The sequence below is a fragment of the Chelon labrosus genome (assembly GCF_963514085.1).
Source record: "Chelon labrosus genome assembly, chromosome: 24".
Lineage (NCBI taxonomy): Eukaryota > Metazoa > Chordata > Actinopteri > Mugiliformes > Mugilidae > Chelon > Chelon labrosus.
The window spans coordinates 10,436,869-10,452,178 of record NC_140357.1 but is presented as its reverse complement, the minus strand read 5'-3'; the positions used below and the strand labels follow the sequence as shown (position 1 = coordinate 10,452,178).

Here is a 15,310-nt window from a genome sequence, read left to right as displayed (position 1 = left end):
TATTCTATTAATTTAGTGTGAACTGTATGAATCCTGAATCCCTGCAGGATTTACCTTGAAGTCTCTGACCTCTCCCTCTTCTCTGAGCAGGATTTCAGGAGTAACATGGTTGTGCTGAGGGCTTGGTCCTGGTGGAGACTCACTGCATCACTGACTGTTTTCCTCCAGGTGGTTTTCCTGAACATCCTGTCACAGCATTTACAAATCAACAACATGTTTGTACAGGGTTTGAGAACATTTCGAGATAAAATAATTTATTAAACATATTGTTTATTTTCTAGTCTTAGTACTGTGCGGACATGTTAACATTTCCTCTCCACATTATTGTGGAGTTTTCTGTTATTCTGTTCAGCCCTCGACTATTAATGTTGATATTGAATCAATACTCAAACCAGTTTAATTTCAGATGAAGCAGGTACAAAGCTACAGAATATTTCTTCTTAACTTTAACAAAACAACACAAGCTACTCCTCTATTAGCTTCGAAGCTAACAGGTAAACACGAACAGGTAGTCAACTTTAACTGGATATTACTGTGCCTGGACATAACTCTCTGTGTCTTCGTGTCGGAAGTTATTTTATTTTAGGACAAACGACACGTTAGCTTGAGACACAAGTTACGTTGTTAGCTTAACATCAGACTAATTAACCGACACCTGTTCACTACTTCCGGTTTCTTCTTCTTCTGATGTTTAATAGCGGTTAGCAAACCATCTTAAAGGTGCTTTACAGCCACCACTGGACTGGACTGGTGGAACATGAGATTACAGGAAAACAAAGAGAACTTTCTCTGGTTTGGTCACTAACTGTTAGCCTGGATAGCTCCATTGGCAAACGTTTATTTCCTGGTGGGAGGGCACAGTTTGAGGTTTAAAATCATCGGAGTTCCTTTAACCAATCACTAACGTTTGGTAATGACGTATGTTATGCGCCGGAGCCTTCAGGCTCTGCTGCCTCGTACTTCCGCTTTCAAGGACGCAACAAGTAAACAAATCGCTCCTCCAGAACCAGAGGGTTAGCGGTTCGATCCCCGGAATGTGCCACATGTCGAAGTGTCCTTGAGCAAGACACTGAACCCCCAGTTGATTGTGTGCGTGCTTCTGTGAGCGAATGGGTAGGTGTGTCTCTGACTGTAAAGCGCTTTGAGTACCAATAGGTAGAAAAGCGCTATATAAAAGCAAGGCCATTTAGGCCATTTACCATCCTCCATTGCAATTAAGGACGCGAAATTGGAATAAAAGTGCTGTAATGCCAGGAAGCATATCCACAACGGAGCGAATGCCTTCGAGTATATCCGTCTCCGTTTCAAACTCGGCGCGCAACTGAAACGTAATCGCTCTCAGACCCGCCCTCTGTTCGCTGATTGGTTCGCCAACCAGTTGGCCGGAGTAAACGTTAGCGGATCAAGCTATTCCAGACGGAGTACTGTAGGGAATGCAAATGAGCGTAGTACGTAGGCAGGCGGAGCCAGGCTAACTAACTGTGACTCCCGGAGTAAAAACCACCTCCTCTAAAAACGTAGAAATCAATTTAAAACATGAATCAACATTAAACTGACCTGTGATGGAGATTTGTCTCCAAACGATTTGTCTCCAAACGATGAACGCTGTCGCTTTAATAACAACACAGAGAAACCATCACGATCACTGCCCTCCAGTGGTCACTGTCAGTAACTACAACTGTCCACATCCAATAACACTGAGATTCATATTTACGTCAGTACTGTAGTTCTAATGTTCATCAGTCTGATAATGACTCGACACAGATTATATGTCAGCAGAGACTCACGAGTGTTTACTGCCCTCTGGTGGCCACAGCAAGGAACTACAGCTAGCACCCACATACAACATACAAACTGGAAAAAAATAACAACCATGTCACACAAAATAGGACATACATTGTAAAATAAGCACTGTACTATATAACATGTCATCTCAGATATACTGTAAAAATATGACAACCTGGAGATACACTGTGAAAAATGTCAACAGGAAAGACTGTAAAAACATTACACTTATGCACTGTAAAAAAAAATACAAGCTATAATGTAATAAATTCACTGTAAACAATTAAAATATAGGACCACAAGAAATGACAACCAAACAACACACTATAAAAATGATAACAGGTGATGCACATCAAAGCATGTCAGCAAACAACATTAATCATGTCAATGAAAAACTGGAAATATGATTAAAAAATTAAAACATATATACCCCAACCAAACAGGAACCAGAATATACACTGTAAATAATACCACAAAAAAAAAAAAATACACTAAGGAAAAATAAATATAAATATCTCATGCAGATCTGAACCTTGTATGTAACGCATATAAAAGAGCCTCCTGACAACAAAGGCCATATACTGGACTCACTTATCCCCAGAGTTATATTAAAATCTATATTTTGAACACTGACATTTCAAAAGCAGATAGTATTGATTAGACAAGTAAGAGAAGACGCAACTTAACCATATAACCTCTTGCAATGGTCCTTATTGAAGTGTCATTAATTGCATCTATCTTTTTTTTACGAAATTAAAATGTTGCCTTTTACAAAGTTTTTCTGAAGGGTGCTGAGCTCTTAATTTTGTTTCACAGACATTGTTTAAATAAAGTTTCTGTAAGCAGTCAGTGAAGAGTAAAGTACACCAAAGCAATTCATAAATGAAAAGTGTCCTCTACTGTAACAATATGCCAAAAAAAATGTTCTAATCTACATCTCTGACAATGGCACATTAATATAGGCGCCGTAAGAAAACTGCTGCCCTCTTCTTTTCAAAGGAAATACATGTTTGGGGGAAAAAAGGGGTAAAATAACTGGAACCTACAATAAATACAGACGTGAAGATACACATTAAAATATAGTTAGAACATAATGATACACAATCAGCAATGAGACATAACAGAAAGGACTATTGATACTGTTTTATTAATGTGTCTAAATAATTCAGGAGAGGGACTGATCTTTACTTGTTGGTGCTATTAGAATAGTTTGTGCAGCTCTGTTGAGAGTCTTAAATCTCTTCACTCCACCTCCCAGTAACATGGTCCAGCCAGAGTCTCTCTAAACACAAGCTGCTGTTGATTCAACCTCTCTGGATCATCAGGACTCAGCTCATCCTCTCTGAGCTCACACCATCCAGTTTACCACAGTGACTCCCAACTGTAGAGAGAAGGAGAAACAACTCTTGATGCTGTGAATTTGCATATCCATGACAAAGACAGATTGATTGTATGTGTGAGAATATGTAGATTTTGGACCAGCTGTGGAGCTCAGCCAGCTTCCTTTCAGCTCTCATGTTAACATGTTGGAGCTGGAAGCTCACAGACCTGCAGAGACTTTTAGCATCAAGTCTGTTTCCTCTGCAGATTTCTCTCAAGTCCACAGAGGAAATAAACTGCTGAGAGTCATGAACGCTTCATTACTGCACAAACACTTTAGTGATGGATTTACAGCTGTTCCATTTAAATAAAGAGTGTTGATGAAGATCTTATGTGTTTCTGAAGCATCAGCTGACTAATAAACATTGAAGATATCTGATGAAACTAATGACAGAGATACAGATGTGATGACTGGACCTCAGCAGAGGTTCTGCTCTGTATAAAGACCACATGGTTACTAAATGTAATGATGAAGATTTACAGGCTTCAGTCAGACTGATCTCAGAGCTGTGACAAAGATGAAACTGATCAGTTGTTTAGTTTTGAGGTGAGAGAACAAACAGTCTGAGATCAGATTTGATGAATGAGGACCACTGTCTCTATTCATCTCGTAAGGCTGTCAGCAGAAATTCAGATTTGTTTCCTGAAAATATGAACACAACAAGCTTCAGGATGATCTGATTGGCTGACTGTTGTCTCTGTCTTTCTGTCCAATTCTGAAGTTTGTCACTACTGTCCTCTCACGGCTTCACTGAGGAAAACAGCTGCAGGTTTACAGGAAACACTGGATATTTTATTCTAACTGTGTTTACTACAATACTATGGAAAGCAGAACGAGATAAGATAAACTAATCCTTTATTTATTCCCTCTACTGACCTCAGAGTCTTCAGTCTACAGTGTGGACTCTCCTTAAGAGCACGCAGATGCTTCACATCAGAATTCTTGAGCTTGTTTCCACTCAGGGCCAGATGTTTCAGATGGGAGGGGTTGGACTCCAGAGCTGAGACCAGATAACCACAGCTGATCTGTGACAAACTGCAGTAACTCAATCTGAAAAAGGAAAATATGTAGAGGACATGTACTGTATTTAGAGGACATGTACAAAATATCAAAAACCAAAGTGATGATAGTTTGAGTCATTGATCAAACAGAAACAATAAAAGTTTTTCCAGTTTGTCCACTAGATTTGCTTTCTTCTATCTTGAAGTCCTGACACACTGAAATGAGGGATCAGCATTTTTCACAAGTACAGACAATTAAAAGACTAAAGTATTTCAATAATAAACAACTTCATCAATAAATTAAAAAAATGTTGCTGTCCTGGTTTAAATTTGAAAAACATGAAGTGAAACTGAAAGTGAACATAAAGTGTGTCATGGTGTCAGAGTGAATCATCCAGTGGAGGACTTTTCTTTTATGGATTTTAAATGTGTAGCTGAACTTGACTCTGCCACAGTCAATGGACTGAACCATAAAAAAAGCAAACAGACTTTACCATGAAGGTCCTCAGTGTGGATCAAAAGATTATCAGCCTGTTGTCTGCAGATTAGTGTCAATACAACTTTCACATCATATTAATCTGAGCACACAAATAAAACATGATGTCTGACCTCAGAGTCTCCAGTCTACAGGCTGGATTCTTCAGAAAACCACACAGATGCTTCACTCCTGAATCCCTCAGACTGAAGTTGTAACTCAGGTCCAGATGTTTAAAATGAGAGGGATTGGACTTTAGAGCGGAGACCAGAAAATCACAACTGATCTGTGACAACCTGCACCAACTCAATCTGAATAAAGCATAAAAGATGTTAGTTAGTTGTTAAACATCTGAACCGACAGGAAGCAGCTCCAGTCAAATAGAACAAAAGAAAAAGAGCTCTCATTAATATTAATGACATCAAGCTGCTGCTTCAATAAAGATGAAGTGACTTCAGCTCTGAATCTCTGACAGCTCCACCAGTGGATCCATCTATACAAACTCATGTTGACCAACAAACACAAAAACCTTCTGACATTTATTTCACTTTCTACTCAAAGTTTAGAAAAACACCAAATATGGCAATGTTGATAAAATTATGATCAAGACTCTAAAATATGTTCATGTTATGATGGAGACATTTAAATTAGGACTAAACATATACAATACATACATTTAATTAAATACATTTAATTTCTGTCATTTATCTTTACAATAGTTAATAATAATCAAATATAGTGTAAAGTGTCCATAAAAATTTCAGAGGACAAGAAGACATCTTCAAACTGTTTTCTGACCAATGCTCTTCAATCCAGAGATATTCAGTTTAATATGAGAGACTGGATTAAACTGAGCACACAAATAAAACATGATATCTGACCTCAGAGTCTCCAGTCTACAGTCTCGACTCTTCAGAAAACCACACAGATGATTCACTCCTGAAACCTTCAGGTCGTTTTCACTCAGGTCCAGATGTTTCAGATGGGTGGGGTTGGACTTCAGAGCTGAGACCAGAGAATCACAGCTGATCTTTGACAAAGTGCAACGCTTCAATCTGAATAAAGAATAAATTATGTTAGTTCAGAAGACAAAGGTCCATCTTGAAATCATTCAGTGTTTCATAATCTGTTCAGAGCTGAAGAAAGTTCAGAAAGCACACGTTTAGAAAACAGAAACTCTAATCATCTGAACCAACAGGAAGCAGCTTCAATCAGTCAAATAGAACAAGAGAAAAGAGCTCTCATTAATATTAATGACAACAAGCTGTTGCTTCAATAAAGACGTAGTGACTTCAGCTCTGAAACTCTGACAGCTCCACCAGTGGATCCATGATTACAAACACAAGTAAAAACCCTCTGACATTTATTTCACTTTCTACTCAAAGTTCTGAAAAACACCAAATGTGGAAATGTTGATAAAATAATGATCAAGACTCTAAAATATATTCATGTTATGGAGTCATTTAAGTTCGGACTAAACATGAAAATACATTTAATTTCTGTCATTTATCTTTACAATAGTTTCATTAGTTATCAAACCAAATCCAAATCAAATATAATGTAAAGGGTCTTTACCATGAAGATCCTCAGTGTGGATAAGTAGAATATCAGCCTGATGTCTGTACATTAGCGTCAACACAACTTTCACATCATATTAATTGGAGCACACAAATAAAACATGATGTCTGACCTCAGAGTCTCCAGTCTACAGTCTGGACTCTCCAGAAAACCACACAGATGCTTCACGCCTGAATCCTGCAGGTCGTTTTGACTCAGGTCCAGATGTTTCAGATGGGAGGGGTTGGACTTCAGAGCTGAGACCAAAGAATCACAGCTGATGTGTGTCAGCCTGCAGTGAATCAGCCTGAATAAAGAATCATAAGGTGTGTTCAGGTTTTAAATACACAACTGAACTATGTCCTAACTATTGTGGATCTCTGACACTAACATGAAGCTTCAGCAGTCTGACACTGTGGCACTAATCAATTTGTCGTAGAACAAAGTTCTCTCTTTGAGTTTCTGTCCCTTAACTGTAGCTCAGCAGGAAACAATGACAAAAACACAAAGATACTAACTGGATGTGTGGAGCTCAGACTGCTGCAGCAGAAGATTAATTTAAGATCAACTTTATAATCATTATTTCACAGAACAACACTGTAGAGTTTGTCCATCATCTTGTCACATTGGAGTCAGATTATTAGGAGAATTATTCACAGACAGTATGGACAGAAAGAATGATTACTGACTACAATAACTCTTTAAATGAACATGTGAAAACTGGAGTTGATCTGATTTGTGATCAGACTGATGACTGAGGAGCAGGCTTGTGCACAATTCAGAATTGAATTGAGAATGACTCCTAAATTCCAATTCAATTCTTGAATTTGAATTGAATTTGAATTGATGTCAAAAACAGGATCTAGAATTACAATTCGAATTTGAATTAAAGGAAGCAGAATTGCAATTCAATACAAATTCAAAGAAATTCATATACATAAGTGAAGTGTTTAACAATGAAGCTTTACAATATATGTCAGATATGATTTCATTACATATTCTATAAATGATATTAGTTTGAACTACTTGTACAGATTACATTAACAGGAAATGTTTCCCCCCAGCAATGAATGTTAAAAGCTCTAGTCACAGAACACATAATTAAGTTTGATTTATTGGAATAGTAATTTTGTGGAACACAATGGAACGTGACTCCATATCCCAGAATGCTTTGCTTTAACCAAGTATTTAAAATGGTTGCCAAACAATTTGAGGTGGACATTTGTTTGAAAGCTTCTTTTCTACACAATTTGATGGTCAAAACCGGACTGTTTAAGTTTCAGAAGTCCCTTACAACTTCAGATTACAAACGTTTATAGATTTAACACCTGTAATAACAGAAACATGGAAAATAATAGCAGGCCTAAAAGGTCATTTGTAAATATCTTGCCATACCAGCTTCCTCTGCACCTGTTGAGAGAATCTTTAGTGTTGCAGGAAAGATATTCAGAACAGAACGGTGCAGACTCAATGATAAAACATTTGAGGAGCTATTGAGAATTAGATGCAACAGTGTTGCTCAATGATTTTTCAAAGGAATAAATGACAACTGCATTTACAACGACTTTGTGTTATTTGATTACTTTGAAATGAAAATAACATTTTGAACAAAACTAATCAAACATTGAGGGAGTAATTTATTTCAAGAATTTGATCATTATCTATATGTTGGAACAAAATGTATGCAGGGTTAAGGAGTGACTAGTTATGTGTAATGACATTATGCTATTAAATTACAAAATTAATATAATTGTATGTGAGATTCAACACATTCTTTCTGTTGTATGACTGTGTGGAATTTCTTTGAATTGCCATGAATTTAATTCCACTTCCTGTCATTCCAACTCCAATTCAAATTCAACTTCCTGTGGGGCGGAGTCAATTCAATTCAAATTCCAACTCATGAATTGAATGGCGGCCAATTCTGAAATTCTGAATTGTGCACAAACCTGCTGAGGAGACACCTGCTGATATTAAAGAACATGATACTCCTTCATTTAACTGTTTGTCATCTCTTTTCTAACATTCAATCCGTTGTAATGGAAATTTTCACTCACGCTTTACGTGATGATACTGTGGACCATGTTAAGGTGTAACTTTTAACCCATGTGCTATTTGAGGATGTGAGACCCTCATATAGGACCCTCATGTCTACCATATATTCTTGTTAATCTGATCAAATGTGAAGGTATGGTGATAATTCATAATTAAAACTGGAGGCTGAAGGAGATAGTAACCTTCACTGATAAGTTTGGCTATAAAACAAAGTGGTCTTTGTGTGTTCTTCACTCATTTGCCACCTGCATTGCATTGTGCTCTATTTCTGGCTGTTAGCCCATCTATAGATGAGAATTAAAACAAAGACCTGAAGTGTTCTGACTTTGTCTCTTTTCAACTGGAATTTCCAATAAACCTGAAAAGTGAACTGATAAAAACAGGTTCTTCTTTGTTCATGCGTCTGTTTTTTTAACAATATTTTTATTAATCTTCATACGTCTGTAAATAAAATAATCAAAACCAAAATAAAAAAAGACTGAACTGACCTCAGAGTCTCCAGTCTACACTTTGGACTCTTCAGTCCAGTGCACAGCTTCTTCACTCCTGAATCCTGCAGGTTGTTGTTACTCATGTCCAATTCTGTCAGATTAGAGGACTGGGATCTGAGAACTGAGGACAGAGCTTCACAGATTCTTTTTGAGAGATTACAGCCACTGAGTCTGCAAAAAAATAAAATATAAACTAGTAAGACTTTGAAACAAATGAAAGATTCCTGTGTATCTACTAATGCCTAAAACTATCTGTACTTACAGAGCTTTGTTGGAGGCTTTGACCACTGGCAGCAGCTTCAGAAGAGCTTCCTCTGAAGCAGAGTATTTCTTCAGGTCAAACTCGTCCAGATTATTTTCTGTTGACAGCAAGATGAAGACCAGAGCTGACCACTGAGCAGGAGAGAGTTTATCTGTGGGGAGATGTCCTGATCTCAGGGACTGTTGGATCTCCTCCACTAGAGAACGATCATTCAGTTCATTCAGACAGTGGAACAGATTGATGCTTCTCTCTACAGACAGATTCTCACTGATGTTATTTCTTATGTACTGGACTGTTTCCTCAGTAGTCTGAGAGCTTTTAGTCTGCTTCATCAGGCCTCTCAGGAGAGTCTGATTAGTCTCCAGTGAAAGACCCAGGAGGAAGCGGAGGAACAAGTCCAGGTGTCCATTTGGGCTCCGTAAGGCCTTGTCTACAGCATTCTGGTGGAGACGTGTTAGATTTGGTTTGTTAAACATTATAGACATCTGGGAAGTAGTTTGTTGTTCTTCCAGCAGATTGACAGCAGAATTGATGAAGGTCTGATGAACATGTAGAGCAGCCAGAAACTCCTGAACACTCAGATGGACAAAGCAGAACACCTTGTCCTGGTACAGTCCTCTCTCCTCTTTAAAGATCTGTGTCAACACTCCTGAGTACACTGAGGCTGCTCTGATATTGATGCCACACTCTGTCAGGTCTGATTCATAGAAGATCAGGTTTCCTTTCAGCAGCTGATCAAAAGCCAGTTTTCCCAGAGACTCCATCATCTTCCTGGTCTCTGGACTCCAGTGTGGATCCGTCTCAGATCCTCCATCATACTTGACCTTCTTCACTTTGGTCTGAACCACCAGGAAGTGGATGTACATCTCAGTCAGGGTCTTGGGAAGCTCTCCTCTCTCTCTGGTTTTCAACACATCCTCCAGAACTGTAGCAGAGATCCAGCAGAAGACTGGGATGTGACACATGATGTGGAGGCTTCGTGATGTCTTGATGTGGGAGATGATCCTGCTGGCCTGCTCCTCATCTCTGAATCTCTTCCTGAAGTACTCCTCCTTCTGGGAGTCAGTGAACCCTCTGACCTCTGTCACCATGTCAACACACTCAGGAGAGATCTGATTGGCTGCTGCAGGTCGTGTGGTTATCCAGAGGTGAGCAGAGGGAAGCAGTTTCCCCCTGATGAGGTTTGTCAGCAGCACATCCACTGAGGTGGACTCTGTAACATCAGTCAGGATTTCAGTGTTGTGGAAGTCCAGAGGAAGTCGACACTCATCCAGACCGTCAAAGATGAACACAACATGGAACTCTTCGAAGCTGCAGATTCCTGCTTCTTTGGTTTCAGTGAAGAAGTGATGAACAAGTTCCACCAAGCTGAACTTTCTCTCTTTCAACACATTCAGCTCTCTGAAAGTGAATGGAAATGTGAACTGGATGTCCTGGTTGGCTTTGTCTTCAGCCCAGTCCAGAGTGAACTTCTGTGTTAAGACTGTTTTCCCAATGCCAGCCACTCCCTTTGTCATCACTCTTCTGATTGGTTTATCTCTTCCAGGTGAGACTTTGAAGATATCTTCTGGTCTTATGGTTGTTTCTGGTCTGTCTAGTTTCCTGGATGCTGTTTCAATCTGTCTGACCTCATGTTTATGACTGACCTCTGCAGTCTCTCCCTCTGTGATGTAGAGCTCTGTGTAGATCTCATTCAGTAGAGTTGAGTTTCCTGCTTTAGCAATCCCCTCAAACACACACTGGAACTTCTCCTTCAGAGTAGATTTAAGTTTACGTTGACAAACTGCAATTTCATGTTCTGAATAAATACAACAAATAAGATCAGTGAATAAATTCTTCTGAATATATATTTGTTATATTTGTTTCATCTCTTGAGACATTAGTAAATGTTTTATTCATTAATCAGGTTCAATGTTCAGAGAAATCCTCTTACTGCTCTGCAGATGATCAGCCAGCTCCTCCTGCTTCATTCTCCTCAGGAAGTTCAGTGTGATCTTCACAAATGCATCTCTGCTGCTCCTCCTCTGCTCTTCATCCTCACCCTCCAACACCTCCTCATCCTCCCTCTGACTCTCTAAGCATTCTGGGTAATCTGGACTCAGATCCCTCTGAATCTTCTTCAGCTCGTTCTTCACAAAAGTGACAATGTTGTCCTCCAGCAGCTGGAACAGAAAACTATATGAATGACAACCAGGCTGAAACCATGGAGACAAACATCAGATCCATGTTGGACAGACTGTCCACTGGTCTACAAAGAGCAGCATGGAGATGATGGCAAGTATTTGTTGTCAATGTACAGACCTTAAATATGGAGTCCAGGTGTGTTTGATGCTGATGAACAGACTGACCACTGAGAACCTCTGAGCTCTGCTGCTTCACTCTGGACAGAAACAGAAACAACAGTGAGTTAAAGATTGTTCTGTGGTGATCGTCCTGATCAGAACAAACTCTACTGTGACATTTATAAAGAGGTGAAATAAGTGATTCATTCTAAACCTGATGACTGAGGATCTACACGTTTCAATTACATATGTAATCTTTCAGAAAAAAAATGTTTTCCATCTGTTTCCAAACAACTGCACCAGTATCACTTCATCATCGAGACAAAATGACAGCAGCCTGAATAGTTTCCTTCATGTCAGACACAAAAGACAAGTTGTACTTATAACTTACTTATTTAGAGCAGAGGATTCTTCTCTTTTAAAGTCAAACAATCTATCCTTTGAACCATAACGCCTCATAGACAGACTGCTGGGTTCAGTTTCAGTTTCAGGTGAGCCTGGTTTCCGGTGGATCCTGTTAGACAGAATAATTTTTAGTCTTTTAAAAGGAATAAATGTTTCAAAGACCAACAAACTTTGAAGGACATTAATCACATATATAAACTTAGTGTTAGCCTCTGATATACACAGTAAATACCCCCAGTCAATAGAGACAATATGAACAAATCATGTCTCTATAGCACTACACAACATTTGAGGTGGGTGTGGTCAGAAGCTCCACTGATCAAAATGTTGAATGTGGTTTCCTTTTCATGTTCACTTATATCTTACTTCTTTACAGTAGAGGATTTTTGTCCTTTAAATTCAACAAAACAATCCTTTGACTGATCACTTCTCATAGATACACAGCTGGGCTCAGGCTCAGGTTGAGGTTCAGGTTCAGCAGAGTCCGGTCTGGTCTTCTGCTTTGCTCTTCAACACAACACACACAGATTTAAATGATAATAAAGGAGTGATTGAGAGTTGAGCTCTGACATGGAGAAGAGTCATGGACAGTTAGAGATGTTCATCTCACCTCTGATCTTTGGTCTGGTTCTCATGTTCCCTACTCAGAGTGGTTTTAGAGGGAGCTACTCCCTCCTCTCTGTCCTCACACTGATCCATGCTGCTGGATTCACATCAGCTCACACACACTTTCTACCTTCATCTGCAGAAGAAACACACATCATTCACATGAACATCAAATCCTTGACATAATTTCTGCTGTAAAAACATCAGCTGCTCCTCCAGTGACTGGTTCTTATTTTCTGTTTCATATCAGTGTCAGTGAATGCAGGCAGACAGCAGAGACGGAGACTCTACTATCAGCTTACTTTGTGAACAAATCAGACAAAAAACAATTGCTCTTCATATTGTTTGACTCCAGTAAATAATTAATCTGATAATCTCGAATATCTAATAATGTGTATTAATCTTTAAACACAAGTATGATCCAAACTTATTGATGAGAGAACTGAACATCTTCTACAAATATTACAGACCAGAAACAAACAGTGAAGTTACTGAAGACAAAATTAAAGTCTGAAACGAACCAAACTTACACTTTATTCAAACAGTCCACAGAGCTGAAGAAAAAAGGCTTCATCTCCACTCCACTCCTGGACACTAAACACTCTAACGCAGCTGAGCTACATTCTGGAACAAGTCTAGACTTCACCTGGGATGGAGGTTAATAAAAAAAAGACCTTCAACCAGTCTGAATTCCACTTAATTCTAATGTTTGTATATCAACATGTGTATTTATTAAAGCCCATGTTCACTCAGCTCTGCAGTGTGAATATAATTCTGATCTGTTCTCCAGCGTCTGTCTGAAGAGCTCAGGCCTCATTTAGTGGCTCAGACAGCGGGAGATCAGCGGCTCCTCTCCACCTCCTCCACAGACTGATTCAGGAAAATCTACCTCCAGTCAACAGAAAGTGGAGCTACACAGAAACAACCACTCTATGTTCACCTGATGATCATCAACAACTCTACAGCTGATCTTATCCATGGACTCTGATCACAAACATCCACACAAAATGGCAGGTATTCAGAGTTTAACCGTTGACTCCTTCGTCCCAAATTCTAACACTCAGCTCTGACTCAGTTAAACGTGAAATATTGAACAGATTTCTGTTGGAACTACACTGCTGACATCTGATGTTAAAGAGTAAACATTACAAACTGTTGACATTACAGGTAGAAAAATATCTGTGCCACAACATTGATGAAAGTGAAACTACCTACCTTCCCACCTCAAACTTTTACTATGATAACTTGTTTCTGGTTGAAAGGTTAATGTACTGTAATTTTAAATATTGTCATTACAATTTACAGCCACTTTAGCAGAACACTTTCATATGTAGATCAAGTTTAGGGTTTAACCTAACAATAAAGTCACTGAAGACAAAGTTAAAGTCTGAAACAAACCAACCTTAGAGTTTAGTCCAACATTCCAAAGAGCTGAAGAACAAGACACCACTCGACTAAAGACTCTGATACAGGGGAGCGGTTTCCTGGAACAAGGCAAGTTTGCACTTGTATTGGAAGAGAGACAAGTAGGATGAGCATTTAACAACATTCAAGTTCCTGAACAATGGCTCAGAGAAGTAATGCTTCCTTATGGTGTTCTGTTCCCATTTATTACCTCATTCCCTCATTCCACCTCCTCAAAAACTGTGAATCACATTGACTCTAAAAATATATGTTTGTATATTCAGGTTTGACTGAGTTAGGACTGATGATGGTTTGTTCTACTGAATGGTTGTGTCAGTTACAGACCTGATCATGTCACACATTCGCTTCATCTGGACTTTAACATCTTTACTAATCTGACTTTTAGACACATAAAAACAGGAACATATGAATGAGAGTCCATCTTGTCTAAGTTATCTCATCTACGTTTACAGTGAAATCTGAGTTTGAACCAAAATATCTAAACCAACTCATGATTAAAATAACACAAACTATTCAACCAAAGTATAAAATGTTCATAATAAACGTTCTCCAGCTAAAACAAGTACTGATGTCAAAACTATTCCCAAAAACAAGAAAAAGGAGCATGTCCTATCAAAACCAAAGCTTTCTACTGTGTGTAGAAAGAGAGGTTTGGTTTACCTGCAGCATGCAGCGTCTTGTCCTTCAGCAGTGTGTGTGTTGGTCAGACCTTTATCTCTTCGCTATGAAAATATGCTGTCAGACAAGTTACTATGGCGTCACTTTAAGACATTAAACGTTCTTATGACTCGGATTCAAACTGATTCAGTCCTCTAACAGACTGTTATACGACCACATACCTTTTTGTTTGTCATAGAGCTTCAGTCTTGTTTGACAGCAGCCGTTTCTGAAACTTTCCAAGGTTGAAACTCACAATCTAATGGTAATTTTATAGTATATTACATTGGGTGCTCCTGAAAAAATGAAAATAAGAATTTGCTGAGTCCTAATCAGAAGACAAGATGAGAATACTTCAACACCTGCCAGTCTGTGCACAAATACTCTCTGTCAGTGAACAGAGTTATAACAGAATGTCCTGTGACATTATGGGTCTCAAAGGAATAGTTTGGGTTCTCTGAAGTTGGGTTGCAAAAGGTACTGTAGGGTATTACCTAGAGTAGATACTGGTCAACATCAGAGTCCACTAACAAAAACAGCAATTTTGCCTAGAAGAATCTATCAACAGCATCACGTTGCCACAGTCCAAAGAGCTTTGTTACTGCTACAAACTGGACCGTGCAGCTATGCTGATTCTGGGCGTTCACCTCCTTGAATGAGGGCAGCAGAGATGGATGGATGTTGAGCAGCTTCCCTGTAACATCAGGGCAACACATTCAGATGTCTCATCTTGACACCTTTGTGATTATATATTTTAAACGTAGTCTGAACAGCATCTTCACACCTTTCCATTTCTTGACAAAGGTTCCTGTGGGGATCCTCATGAATCCAACCAGACAGAACAGCTCCACCCCAAATTCCTCCAGCATGCGGTCGATGGTGCCTTCAAACTCTGGGCGGCTCCTGCACAATGCGTGGTCTTTGACAG

At 39.0% G+C, this 15,310-nt stretch overlaps 1 protein-coding gene across 2 annotated transcripts; it reads right to left on the bottom strand.

The window, feature by feature from the left end:
• Positions 1-1,308: 1,308 nt before the first annotated feature.
• On the bottom strand, positions 1,309-13,755 carry LOC311509309 (protein NLRC3-like). Of its 2 annotated transcripts, none has more exons than XM_084574448.1 (13): positions 13,703-13,755; positions 12,305-12,436; positions 12,061-12,201; positions 11,681-11,803; positions 11,309-11,387; positions 10,941-11,169; positions 9,008-10,805; positions 8,743-8,916; positions 6,333-6,506; positions 5,524-5,697; positions 4,777-4,953; positions 4,043-4,216; positions 1,309-3,166 (listed from the first exon to the last, which is right to left on the bottom strand). In XM_084574448.1, the coding sequence occupies exons 2-13, from the start codon at positions 12,391-12,393 to the stop codon at positions 3,148-3,150; spliced, it is 3,351 nt and encodes a 1,116-aa protein (XP_084430574.1). In that variant the 5' UTR covers positions 12,394-12,436; positions 13,703-13,755; the 3' UTR covers positions 1,309-3,147. The 2 variants fall into 2 exon arrangements, with proteins under 2 accessions (XP_084430574.1, XP_084430575.1); XM_084574449.1 differs by lacking the exon at positions 13,703-13,755 and adding an exon at positions 12,831-12,883.
• Between the last annotated feature and the right edge of the window lie 1,555 nt (positions 13,756-15,310).

Excerpts from the sequence above, each read along its gene's own strand:
- LOC311509309 (XM_084574448.1), bottom strand. The coding sequence starts at position 12,393 with ATGGATCAGTGTGAGGACAGAGAGGAGGGAGTAGCTCCCTCTAAAACC. Across the intron at positions 11,170-11,308 it reads ACCTGGACTCCATATTTAAG|CTGCTGGAGGACAACATTGT; the intron begins GTCTGTACATTG and ends TTTCTGTTCCAG. Across the intron at positions 4,217-4,776 it reads TGTAGACTGGAGACTCTGAG|ATTGAGTTACTGCAGTTTGT; the intron begins GTCAGACATCAT and ends TTCCTTTTTCAG.